The 19,370-nt window shown below is 37.9% G+C and overlaps 1 protein-coding gene across 2 annotated transcripts in view; it reads right to left on the bottom strand.

The window, feature by feature from the left end:
- RNF138 (ring finger protein 138) overlaps positions 1–19,370 on the bottom strand; it is a 50,472-nt gene that overhangs the window by 13,946 nt on the left and 17,156 nt on the right. For both annotated transcript variants that reach the window (XM_004479005.4, XM_058277594.1), the window contains exons 3-4: positions 12,973–13,138; positions 11,361–11,476 (exon numbers count right to left, since the gene is read on the bottom strand). In XM_004479005.4, coding sequence (XP_004479062.1) covers positions 11,361–11,476; positions 12,973–13,138 — 282 coding nt within the window. The remainder of the gene's footprint in view (positions 1–11,360; positions 11,477–12,972; positions 13,139–19,370) is intronic.

Raw genomic sequence — 19,370 nt, 5'->3', positions numbered from 1 at the left:
AGAGGCCTTAGCTCACTAAGATGTTATACATACACTAGGGTATGTATAATAGTGATTTTGGTGGTGGAGAAAATTGTCATTAAAAGTATAAGAACGTTCTTTTACAAAGTGTTAAGAATATAGTGATACATGGGAAAATTACAACTACTGTAACTCATGGACCATAGTTAACAGTAATATTCTGCAACAATGGTAAAGAAGATAAATCAATTCTGAGACAACTATAGGGTGAAACAAGGAGGTATGAAAATGTTCTAAAATTGACTGAGGTGATAACAGCACAACTGAAGAAAATGAAAGCCACTGAGTGAACACTCTGAATAGATTATATAAAACATGGGGCTATAAAACAGGATATAAGGGATGGATACTAAACCCTTGCTCTCCATATTTTTTATAGGAGGACAACATTAAAGCCACACACCCACACAATGGTCCTTTGGTACAATGTGTGGTTTATAGTATAAGGTGAAAACAAACTTAGCCTGGTGGATGTTAGCCACATCCAGAAATGACAAAACTAGGCAAAAATGAAACTGAAAGAGTATACCATGCATGTCCCAGGGAGCCAGAAAGGTATTTAAATACCAACACCTCTCCCTGGGTGGTGGTGCAGCTACTTTAAACTGCTGGAAATATAACACTAAAGTTGGTAAAATGCAAATTGCTCACCAAAGCTATGATTTATATTCTTCTTATGCCTGGCCTGAGTTATTGGGTTGCTGACCTAACCAAATATAACAGGGGAGGCCTACAGCAACCAAACACAGGGGCCCAACACAGTCCCCACAATTGGGCAAACAGATATACTGGCAAACAATAATACATTATTTTCAGGCCAGCATGCCACTAGGCATGGGTAAATCATCACCCAAAAGGGGCCTTTATAAAAAATGGATACAATGGCATCAATGCCTAAACAACATGGCCCACAGACACATTCCAAATACTGCCTGGTGAAGTGGCCATAGACTGGCTACCCATCTACCCCAACTCAAGTCTCTGCTGTTACAAAGCATATGCTCTCCCTTTGATACTGGTAGGAACAGCCCTGGATTTTTGATCTTTAATAATGAGACCACCATCAATGCAGCTTATAAATGTTTTGAAAAACTATACCTTGTCTAGATAAAATGTTCCCAAATTAACCACCAATTAGCCCAGAGGTTGAATAAATGTATCCCTGATCATCCCAATACACTAACAGAAATTTGTAAGCCCAGCATGTGCAGGGGTTGATTAAAACAAATCCTGGATCTCATGGCCCAAGAGTGTGCTACTAGCCAAGACCCTTTGACCCTCACCTTTCTCTAGTAGTCAGTCAACTGGGAAGTCCAAAGGACTGGCTAGCACAGGTGACATCAACCCAGCCCAAAGAACTCGAAGAAGGAGATAATCTCACCTCAGACAACACTGCTCCAGCCTAAGAGTGCACTGCTGGAGATGATGCACCCCTCCCCACCTCAAGGACTGGCTTTTATCAGACCCTAGTTTTTTGGGCCATACTATCCTTGTTCCTACTCCTAACCAGATATCTAGCAACATCTTCAGAGATGTTACCCTCCTTTTGCCCCTTTCCAATTTTACTTCCCTGAAAATGCCATCTGTCTTCCAGGAAACACCCAGCAATTAAGACCACACTGCCAAACTGTGAGTGACAAATCCCATGATTGTTATACCACTATGTGAGTCAAACAATGCTTACAAAACCTCACTAAACAAAAGATTAACATCACACAATGAGTCACTTACCCTTGGCTGGAAGTCTTGCCCATCTTTACAGACTTATTGGCCATCACCTCCAGCTAATATGAAAATATCCTTCACCTTTAATAGCTCCACAACACAAATAGATAACATAATCCAATCCCAAGATCCCAATTCTTAGGTACCACAAGGTCAACTGTTTATGAATTAAAATAAATCCCCACTCTTACTTGACAAACCACAACAGTACCACCTACATAACACTATAAAAGCAGAGCCTCCAGGTCCACTACAAGCTTTTCCTCCTCAACAGAAAAGTTGAGCCTACACTCCTGATGTTTTTCCCATATGACTCTATGAGGTGTGCTATTCCTCTCTGCCCTAGGACCTATTAATGCTAATAAACTTTCATAATGCATCTCTGGTTTTAGTCATCCTTGACATACCTGGCTATGTATATAACCTTACAGTACACCCCTCTAGGAAATTTTTCATTTCAGTTATTGTGGTCTTCAGCTCCAATATTTCTGTTCGGTTCCTTGTTATTACTTCTACCCTTTCATTGAAATTCTTTCTGTTCATATATTATCTTAATAAGCATTATTTCTTTGTCCCTGTTTGCCTTTAGCCCTTTAAGCATATTTAAAACCTTTTTGTTTTTTAAGACTTTGGTGCATTCAAAGCCTGGACATCTTTGTTGATGGTTTTTGATGTTTTCTCTTGTTCCTTTGGATGGGCATCATTTCCATATCTTTACATGCCTTCAAATCTCCTTGCACACTGGACATCTGAATATTTTGTTAACTTGAATTTAGCCCCTGAGGTGTATGTTCCTTAAATTTGTATCCAGCTAGTGTTATGACAAATTTCCTTGAAGGTCAGGAGCAAACAAACAAAATGCCTTTCATATTCTTTGCAGACTGGTTCTGTGTTGGCGGGTGCTCTATTTCAGAACTGAGTCAGCCAAATAACCTGAAGAACAGCCCAAGGCAAAAATCCAGGGTCCTCTCTGGTCTTTTCTGAACATTTTTTTTTAAGTCTTTGGTGCATTCAAAGTCTGGGTTTACATGGATCCAAATGCACAGTTTAGGAAACAGTCTTTCCTCACAGTCCTGGGCACTCTATCTTATGTCTTAAAGGCAGTAATCCTTTGCTCTAGGCTACTGTGATTTGATTTTTACATTGTTTTAGTTACCCACAAGCTGCTTCTGCATCCAGGGCAAGCCAGAGATGAGTTTCCTGGTTCAGTCCTCAGGTTGTCACCAGATAGAATGGCGCAGAATATATACATCCCAGTATGTTCATAGGGGCTGCGTACTTTCTCTAGAGCCAGGACCAGGTATCAGATCCACACTGGCTCTGGACCAAGATGAGGAGGGAAAGGCAGGAGGACTAGCAACAGCACAAGGTTTACCTACCGGTTTTCTTGCCCAGTTACTACAACTCTATTTTATGGAGCTCTAAAAAAGATGGTTCTGTCAGTTTTTACTAGTCTTTTAAAGATTTCTGCAGGGGAAAGGAACCCTGGAGCATCTCACTTCACCATCTTGGTGATGTCACTCCATTATTTTAAGAGTATGCTATCCTACATTTTAAAAAAACTTTTCCTTTCTTCACAAATTCCTTACTAACTAAAATTTCATCTACAAAGAGAGAAAAGACGACCATGTGACAAAGGCGATTGAGTTATACCACTAACTGCTAGCAAGTTACCACCAGAACCCTAAACTTCAGAGGGAGCATGCTCTGCTGAAACCTTGATTTTGTACTTCAAATCTCCAAGATTGTGAGGATACGCTTGTTGTTTAAAATAAATTTTAAAAATTAGAAATTAAAAAAAAAAAAAGTTCTTCCATTGTAATTAGAATTTTGCATAGGATATAACAATGAGTAAGACTAAATCATCCATTCCAGATAAGGAGACAAACAAGTAAACAAATAAATATAAATAATTAGGTCGGGTGGGAACACAATGAACAACTCTACAAGAAGGAAGAAACTCTACAGGTCAGGAAATTTCCTAAATTAGCTAACACGTGGTCAAAGTCTTTACAGAGAAGTTAAACTGGCAAAGTGAGGGGGGATGACATTGTGGAAAATGGGATTACAACTGGTAAAGCAGGGGTTCTTAACCAGGGATCCATGGACCCCCAAGGGGTCCATGGGAAGATTTTATGGGGTCCGTGAGCTTGAATTTAAACTAAGAAAAAAACAAACAAACATTTTTCTTGTGGGGAAATGTTGGTGTAGATGTGATATGTTTATTAAATAATACAGAGTATAGTGTGGACTTAGTAAGGGTCTGTGGTTTTCCCCTGACTGGCAAAGTGGTCCATGGAACAAAAAGGTTAAGAACCCCTATGGTAAAGGTATGGAGGTGAAGGAATTTTTCTTATCATGCTTATGATGAAAACCTAGCATTTAATGAGCAAGCTTTACATATATTAACTCATTTATTATTTCCCAACTCTATGGGTCACTAATGTTATTACCACATTTGTATTAGAACACATGAGAAAACTACGGTACAGTTTTCTTCCAGAAGTCATACAACTAGTAAGTGGCAGAGCTGGGAATTGAAAACAGAAGCCTAAATCTAAACCTTCATTTTTAACCACTAAGTTATATTGTTTCTCAGAATGGCAAGGATATGGTCCGAGTAATTCAGCATGGGTAGGGGCAGAAGATACAGGATGAGTAACCAAGAAAGGGAAAGGCTAAAACAAGAGGCAAGGGCAACCTTTGAAATAAGGAATTTTGTCTTATAAGCCAAGTATTGGACATTACATCACAGAAACCTTTGACATCTTGGCACCCACTCTTAAGGGACTAATGGCTGTAGGGCATACAGTGCAGTGCCCAGGACCACAAAGAAATTACTTCCTAGGGAATAGGGGACATTTGTATCCATGTAAATAGGGAATTCCTAAGGCCACACACATGGCACACCCAAAACAAGACACATGTGTGTGCAGAAAGGATCATGGAGGCCCCTATGTTTTATTCTGAAGCTATTCTCTAAATTCATTATATGGATAAACCCTGAAGAAGACCATTCGACAGGTCAATCTGCAGAACCTGGGAGAGATGTTTTCTTTTTTCCCCCCTCACCTTTTTGTTTTTCTTTAGCTCCTGGAATTCAAGGAAAGCTCTGTCATAACACGAGTTGGATACAAGATTAAAGAACCAGAGTCCTCAGAATCTAAATTCCAGTGATTAACACATTAAAATATCAAAATGTCCAAGTTTCAACAAAAAGTTACAAAATATACAAAGAAAGAGGAAGTGATGTCCCAGGCAAAGGAGAAGATTATATAACTTTGGAATCTATCAATGAGGAAGACCAGATCTGGGACATACCTCATAAAGACTTTTTAAAAATAGTCCTAAATATTCTAAAAGAGCTAAAGAAAAACATGGACAAAGAACTAAAGGATACCAGGAAAACAAAAGATCCATACATAAAGAGATTAATAGTAGAGAGATGGAAATTATGAAAAGGAACCAAACAGAGTTGAAGACCACATTAACAGGAAACAGATGTGGCTCAACAAACTTGGCTCCCATCTACCCTATATGAAGTGTAAGGTTCGATGCCCAGGGCCTCCTGGTGAAGGCAAGCTGGCCCATGCGAAGTACACGGCCCACACGGGAATGTTGCCCGGCGTGAGAAGGCCGCCCTGCGAGAGAATGCCACCCCCTGCAGTAGTACCGGCCGACGTGGAGAGCTAGCGCAGCATGATGACGAGACGCAGAGGAGAGAAAATAAGAAGACGTATCAGAACAGGAAGCTGAGGTGCAGAAAGAGAGTGATCACCTCTCTCCCACTCCAGAAGGTCCCAGGATCGGTTCCCAGAGCCGCCTAATGAGAATACAAGCAGACACAGAAGAACACACAGCAAATGGATGCAGAGAGCAGACAACAGGGGAGGCAGAAGGGGGTGGTTAATAAATAAAATAAAAAAATAAAAAAGACCACATTAACAAAAATTTAAAATTCTCAAGAGGCATTTGTAGCAGTTTGATACTATAGATGGTATTTCTTTGGCTGGCTAATACAGAATTTGGTACCAAGGAGTGGGGAAGTGCTTTTGTAATTACCGAAATGCTGGTATGGTTTTATAAATGGGTAAGGGTTATTTTTGGAGGAATTGTGAAATGCTTGATGGAAAAAGCACAGATCACTTTGAAAAGACTGTTGATAACAATATGAATGCTAAAGAGACTTTTTATGATGCCTTAGAAGTTAATGATAAAACTATAATTGGAAACTGGAGAAAAGGCAATCCATGTTTTAAAGTTGCAGAGGACTTAGCAAGATTAATTCCTGGTGTTTTATGGAAGGCAAAATTTGAAAATGGTGAGCCTGGGCATTTAGCTGAAGAAATTTCCAAAGTAAATCCAGAGAATGCAGCTTGGCTTCTGCTTGCAGCTTATAAGAAAATGATAGACAAGGGAGATATGTTGAGGACCAAACTATCTGGCACAAAGAAAACAGAAACTGATTCTGGAAATTCCAAGCCTCTGGAAATCAAGCTCCCAGATGAAAGTGCCCCACTGGAGGACTTAACTAAACTTGGAACTTTTAAATCAGGATTGAAGATGCAGTTATGTTGGAAAGACTTGTGGAAAGTGTTAGTGTCTGATGGCTTGGACCCCTGCTTCCTGCCTGCATGGTAAACCAACTGACTTTTTGTGAGAGCTGTATGAACAAAAAGAAATATTGGATTATGTTTGTAAACTGATCTTTTCCTCTGGGCATATTATATTATATGGGATTCATAGGTTTACTTGACTAAGTAATTATGTACACCTCTTGTGCCAGTATGGGCACATAAAAGGCATGGCAAAGGACAGAGTTAGGGATTTGTTTTGTTTTAAAGATTTATTTTTATTTATTTATCTTCCCTTCCACTCCCTCCCACCCCCCACTCCAGCTGACTGTTCTTCTGTGTCTGCTTCTACTCTTGTCAGAGGCACCGGGAATCTGTGTCTCTTTTTGTTGCATCATCTCTCCGTGTATGCGGTGCAACTCCTGGGCAGGCTGCACTTTCTTTCGCGCTGGGCGGCTCTCCTCACAGGGCGTACTCCTTTCGCATGGGGCTCCCCTACGTGGGGGACACCCCTGCATGGCATGGCACTCCTTGCACGCATCAGCACTGCACGTGAGCCAGCTCACCACGGGTCAAGGAGGCCCTGGGTTTGAACCATGGACCTCCCATGTGGTAGGCGGGCGCTCTATCTGTTGAGCCAAATCCACTTCCCGAGTTAGGGGTTTTTGATGCTGGAGTTTGATGGTGAAGCCTTAAGCTGGAGCCCCGGGAAGTAACCTCACAGAGGAAAGAGAAGTAAGTCCCAGGAAGGGAGGGACCCAGGATGCCTGAACCCTCACAGATATCAGCAGCCATCTTGCTCCAACATGTGAAAATAGACTTTAGTGAGGGAAGTAACTTATGCTTTATGGCCTGGTATCTGTAAGCTCCAAACCCAAATAAATACCCTTTATAAAACCAACCAATTTCTGGTATTTTGCATCAGCATCCCTTTGGCTAACTAATACTGCGTTCAATGGCAGACCAGAGCTGGCGGAAGAATCAGAGAACTTGATCCACGCCATGGCATATTATAATCAAACTGTCAAATGCCAAAGATGGAGAATTCTGAACGCCGCAAGAGAAGCAATGTGTTACATACAAGGGGGCCTCGATAAGATTAAGTACTGATTTCTCATCAGAAACCATGAAAGCAAGAAGAGAGGGATGGGAAGCGGATGTAGCTCAACTGATAGAGCGTCCACCTACCATATAGGAGGTCCAGGGTTCAAACCCAGGGCCTCCTGCCCATGTGGTGAGCTGGCCCACATGCAGTGCTGCTGCACACAAGGAGTGCCATGCCAAGGAGGGATGTCCCCACCATAGCAGAGCTCCATGCACAAGAAGGGCGCCCCATAAGGAGAGCTGCCCAGCATGAAAGGAAGTCCAGTCTGCCCAGGAGTGGCCCCACACACAGGGAGAGCTGATGCAGCAAGATGAACCAACAAAAAAGAGACACAGATTCCCAGGCCACTGATAAGAATAGAAGTGGACACAAAAGAACACACAGCAAATGGACACAGAGAGCAGACAAGTGAGTGGGGAAGGGGAAGAAGAGAGAAATAAATAAAAAAATAAATCTCAAAAAAATAAATAAATAAAGGGCTAAAAACAAAGAACTGCCAACCAACCAAGAATTCTATATCCAGCAAAATGGTCTTTCAAAAATGATGGAGAGAAGCAGTTGTGGCTCAACTGATAGAGCATCTGCCTACCAGGTGGAGGGTCCAGGGTTCGATACCCAGGGCCTCCTGACCCATGAGGTGAGCTGGCCCACATTCAGTGCTGCTGTGCACAAGGAGTGCCATGCCATGCAGGGCTGTCCCCCATGTAGGGGAGCCCCATACACAAGGAGCGCATCCTGCAAGGAGAGCCACCCTGCGTGAAAAAGTGCAGCCTGACCAGGAGTAGCACTGTACACACAGAGAAGTGATGCAGCAAGATGATGCAACAAAAAAAGCAACAGTTTCCCAGTGCCACATGACAAGAATGCAAGCGGACACAGAAGAACACACAGTGAATGAGCACAGAGAGCAGACAATGGGAGGAAAGGGGAGAGAAATAAAATAAATCTTTAAAAAAAATAAATAAGGGAAAGATTAAGATATACCCAAAACAAAAGCTAGGGAGTTCATTACCATTAGACCAGAGAGTTCTACAAGTTGAAAGGAAAGAAAATAGACAACAGATTGAAACTACATGAAGAAATAAAGATCTTCATAATGACAGGGATAAATATTAATCCCAGTATTATTCTATTTTTGGTTTGTAACTCCACTTTTTATTCCTACAGGATCTAAAAGGCAAATGCATAAATGTAATGGGAAATCAGTGGCTTTGGACTCAACATATAAGCATGGAATTTGTGAAAAAAACTACAGGAAAGTGGGTGTGGGTCAAGAAATTAGGCTTCCGTCTACCATAAGGGAGGTTCAGGGTTTGATTCCCAGGGCCTCCTGCTGAAGGCAAGCTAGACTGCATGGCAGGCTGGCCCAAGCAGAGAGCTGGCCTTTGTGGAGAGGTGGTGCAGCAAGATGATCCAACAAAAAGAGACAGAGGAGAAACAGTAAGAGATACAGCAGACCTGGGGCTGAGGTGGAGCAAGAGATTAAGCGCCTCTCTCCCACTCTGGAAGGTCCCAAGATCAGTTCCCAGTGTGCCTAAAGAAAAGACAAGCAGACACAGAAGAAGGCACAGCGAATGGACAAAGAGAGCAGACAACAGGGGAGTAACTACAAAGAAAAAAGATATATGCAAGCTCATAGAGACAAAGATTAAGAGTACATTTTGGAGTAATGAAATTGTTCTAAAATTTTTTGTGGTGATAAATGCACAAGATTATGATTATACTAAAGCCACTGATTGGACAGACCATATGGTATGTGAATATATCTCAATAAAACTGCTTAATAAATTAAAAAAAAAATACAGTTGTCAGGGTTAGAGGAAAAGGCAGAATGGGGAGTTATGTAAAGCACTATGGGTTAATGCATAATTGGGGAGATGGAAAATTTTAATAACGGAAGGAGTTAATGGTACTGCAATTATATGAACATGAATAATCCTACTGAATGATATACTTGGGCATAGTTGGGATGGGAAAGTTTATGCTGTATATATATATATTCCCAGTACAAAAAAAAGGCAACTAAAAGGACAATGACAAAGCCTGGATGGGACCTAGCAAGGGAGGAGAAAAGGTTCAAAGGGACAATACTGGGACATGAAAAAATTGGAATATAGACGGTAAGCTTTGCATCAATGTCAAATTTCCTAAACTTGATAACTGCAGTTAACAGGAGTACATAAGAGAATATCCTTGTTCTTAGGAAATGTACATAACAGTAACAAATGTTCAAGGAGCAAGATGTATACAACTTATACTTAAGTGTTCAGAATGTGAATAAATTAGAATGATATGGAAAATGTGGCAAAATGTTAATGTGGATCTGGGTACCTGGGAGCATAGGGAGAGGTAGGCTGAAATTCTCTGAATGGGGTTTGTATTGTTTTTGTAACTGTCCCAAAATTTGAAAGTATTTCAAAATAAAAAAAAGTATGTATTTTTAAGTCTATCGCAATAGGTCAAGTGAGAACTGGTGAAAGCTTGAGTTAGTAGAGTGACAATAGGGATAGAGGGAAAAAACCAAAAACACTGATGAGGAACATTGTTACTCGTAATCAACAGTACACATGACCAAATGGATCTCAGAAGTTGTAGGACTTCTAGAAAGCATGTCTCCTGAGAAGAAAACAGTTAGGTCACAAGCAGTGACTGCTCAAGTCATACATACTACGAACTTCACTAAGAGCTGGAGAAACAATGCTCAAAAAGACAAACACCAGCTCCACAGTTAAGAACTTAATCTATTGGGCACAATAACAAATAAATATATAATCACAATAAAGCAGTAGCAAAATAAGGAAAGTACAAGTGAAGAAACTCAAGGGTTTAAAGATCACAAAATGGGGTGACCAATGTCATCGAATGACACTAACAAGTCAATTAAATGAGAAGGCAATGACAAGGCAATTGGAAAATTACTAAAGACCTTTACCAAAACAGTTTCAATTGAGGGATAGTTGCCTGACTGCATTATTTAAATATAGAGAACTTAGAGTTGGTTAAATTACTGAACATCAGCAACATATGTTGTGAAATGAAACACTACAAAAATAAAATTTGGAAGTGTTTAACACATTGTCTCCTGGCAGCCTTTCTAAAATTGCCTTTCCTTATACACTTATGTGTGTCCTTGCTATTGAGTTTTTCAAAATTAAAAAATGCATTTTTTAGGGATACAAGCATGATAATATTATAAAGAAAAATAAAGGAATGAATAATAAAAAAAAAATAAGACAATGGTTACCTCTGGGAGTGGGGGCCTGGGGGAAGTGATGATGGAGGGCAGTTTCAAATGGGCAGGGGCTCAAAGGAGTTTCTAAGGTACTGAAAAATGTTCTATTTCTTGACCTGGATTAGTGGGTAACTGGGCATTTCTTTTATCACTTTTTTAAAACCATCCATATGCATTCTGTCCATTCTTCTGTGTAAAATACATGTCAAAATGTTTAATATACACAAATCTGAAACAATAAAATACAAATCAAGCCAAAACCTAGCTTTAAAAAATTTGAGATCAAAATAGAACTAAGAATTTAATAGTACCAAGTTATACTTTTAAATGAAATTTTATTATCAGAACAAATAAATTCAACCTAAAAATTTCAAACCTTAAATACCAAAGGAAAAAAAGGATATTACTGAAAGAGATTTTCTCTAGGGATTTTCCAGCAAAATCGGTAAAAGAAAAAGTCTTAAAGTCCCAAGTCTACTGGTTTATTCAAAGAAATGTACATTCTTATAATGATTTTAAATATTATAAGCTTAAGTTTATCATGAAGTTGATCTCCCAGATGCAATCTTACATGTGTCAACAAACTTTGAAAGTAAATTATGTAGTTGTTACTTGGCAATTTACTTAACACTTTTATCATAGCCCCCAAACAATTTCCATTTCAATTATAAATATTCTCTTTTCATGAATAAATATTGCTTACCTGTTCCCTACAGAGTCTTGAGAGATCTGAAAGTTTGGAATGATAGAAGAAACACCATATTCATCCTGATACTTCTTACAAGATTTGTAATGATGTCTCATACGATAGAATTTAATCTGTAAATTATTGATGAAAATTTAATATGATTTTTAACCTAAAATGAACTCAAAATTTGAAATATATGAACAAGGAAAAAAATTACTAAATATTCCATTTAAACAAGTGGTTTTTTTTAAACAAATGATTTGCGCTTTTAAATAGAAGTCAAAAATAGGTAATATGTTTCCATCCAACTCATACAAAGACAATGGAGAAGACTCACTGCAAAAAATATTAACAATTTTACACTTGAGTTCTGAAAGAAAAATATTACTACTAATAGATGAAAAATTCAATTAAAAGTATTAAGAGGTGGCCTCATGCCATTGGACATTTATTATTTATCTACTGCAACCTGGCAGTAAGAAAGAGCTTAAAAAATAAAGTTCCCAGTTTAACACTTGGAACATTTTTCAGTTTCTCACAGAGGAGCAGTTGAGCCAGAATCTCTCAAGTGTGTTTTCCAGCTTCACTCCATTGCTGTGGCAGTTAAACACCTTCCACAAAGAGATGGAAAAGCAAATCTGATATGAAATGCATGAAATAGCAACTAGTTTTACTCACTAACTCTATTAGCTGTTAGAAAAAATGTCAGCAATAAATCCACAGAAACATGGACATACTCAAAACCTAACTGCCCCTTACCAATTCACTCCTCCAAATGATGGAACTATAAAATACGGATTGGAGAACTAAAGCCAGTTATCTGTCAACATCTGATTTCCCACCTGTTCCTTAAAAACTAAGCCAACTGTTCTGCTAAATATTTTATGAGTTCCTAAATAAATAAAATGGACAGCTAGAAAACTATCTGACTACATATATCTATTTGGCCAAACATTTCTATGTGCAACGTTGCAATAATGAAGCTACCGTCTAAAAAAATTAAGAGTTGAGACTGTATCAGAACGGGGTTTCAATGAATTAAAAGCCACCTTGTTCATTTAGTTCATTTAGTAAGTAACCAGCAAACAATTATTTTGTGAAAAATACCATGTAAAAAATTTTGAAATGATGGGTTTTAAGCAGGGGAATGACAAATAAATAAGTAAATAAATAAATTCATGCAACATGTCTTTATAGTGGCTTCATTTTCACCATTCTATAAGAAGGTTTAAGCTGTCTAGAAACTTATAATTGAATGTGTTTTTTTAATAACTTAAGCTGGATTTTTCCTACTAATTACTAACATGTTAGTTTAAAGTATTTTTTTAAATTTCTTCAATTTACTGGTGAATAAGGGGGGGAAACAAAGAGGAAAGCCCATTAGTCTCCCTAACAGGGCAATTGTTGACAGTCGCAACACAATGAAAATGTCAACTTCTTACCTAAGTCAAAAAAATGTTTTGGTAAATTAAGTTCATAATCTAGTGACACTGATAACCACAGCTTTTTTGGCCTTTTCTTCCCAATTCCCAACCTAAATAACTTCTCTTTATAATAGTACCCACCCACCAGGAATTTCAGTGTAGAATTTGATCTTCAAAGAAAAGCTACGTGACAATTACTCTACCTGTTTTGCACAGCATCTGCAGCTACCAGAAAACTTCCTCATGATATTTTCAAGGTCTAAGGCCCGTTCAGGACATGCTCTCTCTCTTCTAGTCACATTTCCACGACAGAGGGGACAATGTATTCCACTTTCTCTCATTGCAGTCAGGAAACATTTTCTACAGAAACTAAATCAGACATTTGTGACATGTAAACTAAAGGAAAAAATTACTCTTTTTACTTCTATGATTAAACACAAACATGTGATTATAGATATTAATTCATGCTAAATAAGTTAAACTATTCAAAAGTACATAAATCTCACAATTTTAAAAACTGTATACATGTTTCTCAGAGTATAAGAGTGATAACTAGACTAGTTGGGAATAAACAAGAAACTACACTCACTCTGCTTTACAAGTTTTTAACATAGCATATGAAAAATAGTAGTATTATATACCATTATCAGTGGAAGCATGGTACAAAGGAAGACCTGGATTTTACCATGGCTCTGCTATTTATTTTGATCTTCAACACACAAACACACTGGATCTCCATTTCTTCCCCTTATAAAATGTGAGGACAGACCAAATCAGCTTTTGTTTCTAACTGATGTATTTCAAGATGATGTTCCACAGAACAGTGCACAAATTGGCTTGGGAAATTCTAGGGTTTAAAAAAACAAATTATACTGGTTTCTCTATAACTGAGAGCAATTACTATTTTAAGGGAACATACGTATTTCCACAAGATATCTGGAAAGGAAACATGAAAATTTCCCACAATAATGTGTGAAAGAACATAATTTGAGAAATATTTAGGAACTCTTCCAGCTCTAAACATCTATAACTAAGTTTCAAAGTGGAACCAAACCAAAATCTTAATTACTTCTCCTCTAACCCACAAAATACCAAATTTTATTATTTTGTTTTTAGGAGAACCAGATAAATCACAAAAATCTATATCTTAGATCTAGAGTAAGTACACACAATCCAATCACCTATAAATACAAATATACCAATCTTCCTCATCTGTTAACAAAAGATGAGAGATTAGAGTGTAATAACAGACCAAAGGGTCTGGATTTCCTAGTTACATGGCATTCAACAATTCGCTCTTCCTTTCTAAAATCAGTTTCTGCACCCATAAGATACTAAAAGTATCCACACTATAGGGTTGTTCAGAGGATTAAAATAGATAATGCACATAAAATATTTATAACAGTATTTGTCAGTTAGGTAAGTGCACAATAAGCAGTAGCTAGTATTACTAAAGAAGTATAACAAGTGATTACTAATTAAGATGATTTATTAGTTAAAACAATAAAAATATTAAAAATATTCACCATAACCAGTGATCAAAAAAATACATAGTAATCCAGTCCAAGATGCCACTTTTCACTTATCAAACCATAAACTAATTTTTAAAATAATGAAAATAACCAGTTAGAAGGGACATTAGGAAAAATGAGTGTTAAGTTTCTAGATTTCTATTTGTCAATACTCATCAAGATTCTTAAATACAAGGTATCCCAAAAGTCTTAGTACAGTTTTTTTAAAGATTTCTTTCTCTCCCCTTCCCACCCCCATCCCCCGCCCCAGTTGTCTGCTCTCTGTGTCCATTCATTGTGTGTTCCTGTGTCCGCTTGTATTCTTTTATTTTAAAGATTTATTTATTTATTTATTTCTCTCCCCTCCCCCCGCCTACCCCGGTTGTCTGTTCTCTGTTTCTATTTGCTGCGTGTTCTTCTTTGTCCGCTTCTGTTGTTGCCAGCAGCGCAGGAATCTGTGTTTCTTTTTGTTGCATCATCTTGTTGTGTCAGCTCTCCATGTGAGCAGTGCCATTCTTAGGCAGGCTGCACTTTCTTTCGCACTGGGTGGCTCTCCTTAAGGGGCACACTCCTTGCGTGTGGGGCTCCCCTACGCAGGGGACACCCCTGCGTGGCACAGCACTCCTTGCGCGCATCAGCACTGTGCGTGGGCCAGCTCCACACGGGTCAAGGAGACCTGGGGTTTGAACCACAGATCTCCCATGTGGTAGATGGATGCCCTAACCACTGGGCCAAGTCCGCTTCCCATCCACTTGTATTCTTGTCAGTGGCACCAGGAACCTGCGTCTTTTTTTGCTGTGCTATCTTGCTGTGTCACCTCTGTGTGTGTGGCGCCACTCCTGGGCAGGCTGCACGTTTTACGTGTGGGGTGGCTCCCCATACGGGGTGCACTCCTTGCACGTGGGGCTCCCCTACGCAGGGGACACCCCTGCGTGACACAGCACTCCTTGCGTGCATCAGCACTGCATGTGGGCCAGCTCCCCACACTGGTCAGGAGGCCCTAGGTATGAACCCTGGACCTCCCATGTGGAAGGTGGACGCTCTATCAGTTGAACCAGATCCACTTCCCCTTAGTATAGGTTTAAGCTTTAATAACTTAGCAAGTAAAAAGACTATAAACTTAACAAAAAATTAATTTGAAAACTGATTTAAATTTCTTTCACACTTAGTTTGTAAATTTTGAATACTGAATTTTTAATTTATTTGTTTTAGCCAGTGTTGCATTTTTCAACAAAGGGAACTGTAAAGAGTGAAAAAAAGAAGGGAGGAGATAATCAAAGGAAAAAAAAAGTAATTTTAACAGTAGTCCAGAAGATAAGATCAGCACTAAGGCAAGGATAAGGATGAGGGACAAGAAGATGTTTTTTTTTAGAAAAACAATTCTCAATGATTGTGAGAGGAAGCCTTGGGTTTCCTCATCTGTAAATTAAAGGAATTTAGAATCAACTTATTTTAAGAATCAAATATATTTAAAGGATATTTAAAAGAATGGAAAAGGAATCCTTTCTTAGAAATATGGATGGAAACTGAAAATAAGAATGGCAAATAAACTAAGATTCAAATTCACACATCATAAATTTCAGTAAATTCTAATGTGTCAAAAAAGGGGTTAAAAGATTTAAAAATTAGGGAAAAAATGAAGAGAACTGTAATTTTTGTTAGTGAAATAAAGGGAATCAAATATTTTAAATTTGAATATACAAGATGTAAAATTCAAAAAGAAAGCAACTAAACAGGGAAGTAAACAATGTATATTAGAGTATCATCAAAACATAGCCACATTACTACTGATCCCACAGACATAAAAGGAATCATAAGAGGATATTATGAACAATTGTATGCCAACAAACTAGACAATGTAAGAAATGGAAAAATTCCTAGGAACATATGAACAACTTATATTGACCCCAGAAGAAACAGAAGACCTCAACAAACCAATCACAAGAAAAGAGAATGAAACAATCATCAGACAACTCCCAGAAGAAAAAGCCCAAGACCAGATGGCTTCACAGGTAAATTCTACCCAGCATTCAAAGAAGATTTAATACCAATCTTATTCAAACTCTTCTAAAACTTGCACAAGAAGGAAGCCTACTAAACTCATTCTATGAAGCCAAAATCATCCTAATATCAAAGCCAGATAAAGATATTACCAAAAAAAATTACAGACCCATTCCCCTGAAGAATATGGACACAAAAATCCACAACAAAATACTCGCTAATCGAATCCAACAACACATTACAAGAATTATTCATCACGATCAAATGGGTTTTATACCAGACATGCTAGGATGGGTCAACACAAGAAAAATCAATATGATTTGTCATGGAATTTATTCTAATAAATCATTCTTCTATCACATGGCACCAAAAAACAAAACTACCTAATAAAAAGGTACTAACTGGTGGAATGGATAAGTAAATATGAGCCATCTATATGCCATCAACAAGAGATTCATCTTAGACCCACGAATACAAATAGATTGAAAGTTAAGAGGCTCGAAAAAGATATTTTACATATAGAGAAACCCCCCAAAAAAGCTGGAGTAGCTATATTTATATCATATGAAATAGACTTTAAAAACAAAGCTGTTATTAGAGACAAGGAAGGACTTTATATATTAAAATAAAAGGGGCAATTCACCAGGATCGTAAATGTGTATGTATCTAACCAGAGTACCCCAAATTACGTGAAGCAAACACTGGCAAAACTGAAGGGACAGGGGAGTAGATATAGTGGTTGAGCACCTGCTTCCCACATACAAGGTCCCAGATTCAATCCCCAGTACCTCCTAAAAACAAAAAACAAACAAGCAAACATACAAAAAAACAAACTTGGGGGAGCTGGTGTAGCTCAGAGGTTGTGTGCCAGCTTCCCCCAGTACCTCAAAAAAACAAACAAAACAAAAACAACTGAAAGGAGAAATAGATATCTCTACAATAATAATTGGAGACTTCAATATACCACTCTCATCATCTCATCATTGGATAGAACATCTGGGCAGAGGATCAATAAAGAAACAGAGCCTGAATAATATGATAAATTAACTGAACCTAATAAACATAAACAGAACAGTGTACCCCAAAACACTAAGACATACACTTTTCTCAAGTGCTAATGAATCTTTCTCCAGGATAGACCCTATGTCAGATCACAAAGCAGACCTCCATAAATTTTAAGAGATTGAAATTTTACAAAACACTTTCTCTGACCATAAAGGAATAAAGCTAGAAATCAATAACAGGAAGAAAAAGGGAAAATTCACAAATATATGTAAATTCAACAACACCCACTTATATAATCAGTAGGTCAAGTGAATTTGGACAAGTCTGTCAAACCCACCCTTTCTCCTGGGGCAGCAGAAAGAAAGAGGAACCTAATATAACACTTTATACAAAAATTTACTCAAAATAGATCAAAGACCTAAATATAAATACTAAAACCATAAAACTCCTAGAATAAAATGTAGTGAAACAGCTTTAAGACCTGGTGGTAGGGAGTGGTTTCTTAAACCTTACACCAAAGCACAAGCAAAGAGAGGAAAAAAATGGATAAATGAGACCTCCTCAAACTTTAACACTTTTGTGCTTCAAAGGACTTTGTTAAGGTGAAAGAAAAAGCAGCCTACTCAAGGGGAGAAAATATTTGGAAACCACATATGAGATAAGGGTTTATTTCCATGCTATATAAAGTGATCATTCAACTCAACAGTAAGAGAGTAAGCAATCCAATTTAAAAGTGGGCAAAAAGACTTAAACATACATTTTTCCAAAGAGGAAATATGAATGACAAAAAAACACATGAAAAATGTTCAATATCACTAGCTATTAGGGAAATGCAAATCAAAATGACAATAAGATATCATCTTCCACCTCATAGAATGGCTACTATTAAACAAAAACAGAAAACAATAAGTGCTGGAGAGGATATGGAGAAATAGGAACACTCCTCTGTTGGTGGGACTGCAGAATGGTGTAGCCTCTGAGGAAGACAGTTTGGCTCTTCCTCAGGAAGCTAAATATAAAACTGCCCTATGATCCAGGAATCCCTCTATTAGGACTACATCCAGAAGAACTGAAAACAGGGCTGAGAAGGGACATTTGCACACCAACGTTAATAGCATTATTCACAATTGCCAAAAGATGGAAACAACCCAAGTGTCCATTAACCAATGAATAGATAAGCAAAATGTGGTATATACATATGATGGAATACTATGCTGCTGTAAGAAATGAAATTGGGACACATGACAACATAGATGAACTCTGAAGACATTATGCTGAGTGAAATAAACCAGACACAAAAGGACAAATACTGTACGGTATCACTAATAAAAGGGGCAATTCACCAGGAAGAAATAATAATCATAAATGTATAAGCACCTAGCCATATAGGTAAACTCATAAACTCTAGAGAATAGGTTACTAGGAAATTAAATGTGGGCTGAAAAGGGTTACTGATGCTTAATGCACGTAAAATTTTTATTTAGCTTGACTGTAAAAGTGTGGAAATGGACAAAGATGATGGTAACACATTATAGTGAGTATAACTAACAGGACTGGGTTGAAAGAGGTAGTTAGGAATGCAAATGTCAATTGAAAGAAAGCTAGAGAATAATTTAGGGACTGAATAACACAGTGAACCCGGTAAGTGGATGAGGATTGTGGTTAACAGTACAAATACAAGAATGTTCTTCTATGAACTAGAACAAACCTATGTCACTATTACAAGATGTTAAGAATATGACACATGGGAAAGATACAATTAATGTAACTTATAACCATAGTTAACAGCAATATTGTAATATTCTTGCATCAATGTCAAAGAAGGAACTACATTAATGCAAGGGTCAATAATAGGGGGTATGGTATTTTTTCCTTTAGACTAAGGAAAACGTTCAAAAATTTACTGAGGTGATGACTGCACAGCTCTGTGATGAAAGTGACAGCTATGGAGTGAACAGTTCGGATGGACTATACAAGGAATGGGACTAAAGAACACAATGTACTATGTGGTAGATTATGGACTACAGTGAACAGTACAAATATGAGTGTTCTCTCATGAACTATTACAAATGTACAATACTAAT

This window comes from Dasypus novemcinctus, chromosome 16, assembly GCF_030445035.2.
Source record: "Dasypus novemcinctus isolate mDasNov1 chromosome 16, mDasNov1.1.hap2, whole genome shotgun sequence".
In the NCBI taxonomy this organism is placed as follows: Eukaryota; Metazoa; Chordata; class Mammalia; order Cingulata; family Dasypodidae; genus Dasypus; species Dasypus novemcinctus.
Note: the sequence above shows the minus strand (reverse complement) of the source record. Positions and strands in the feature narration are given on the sequence as shown.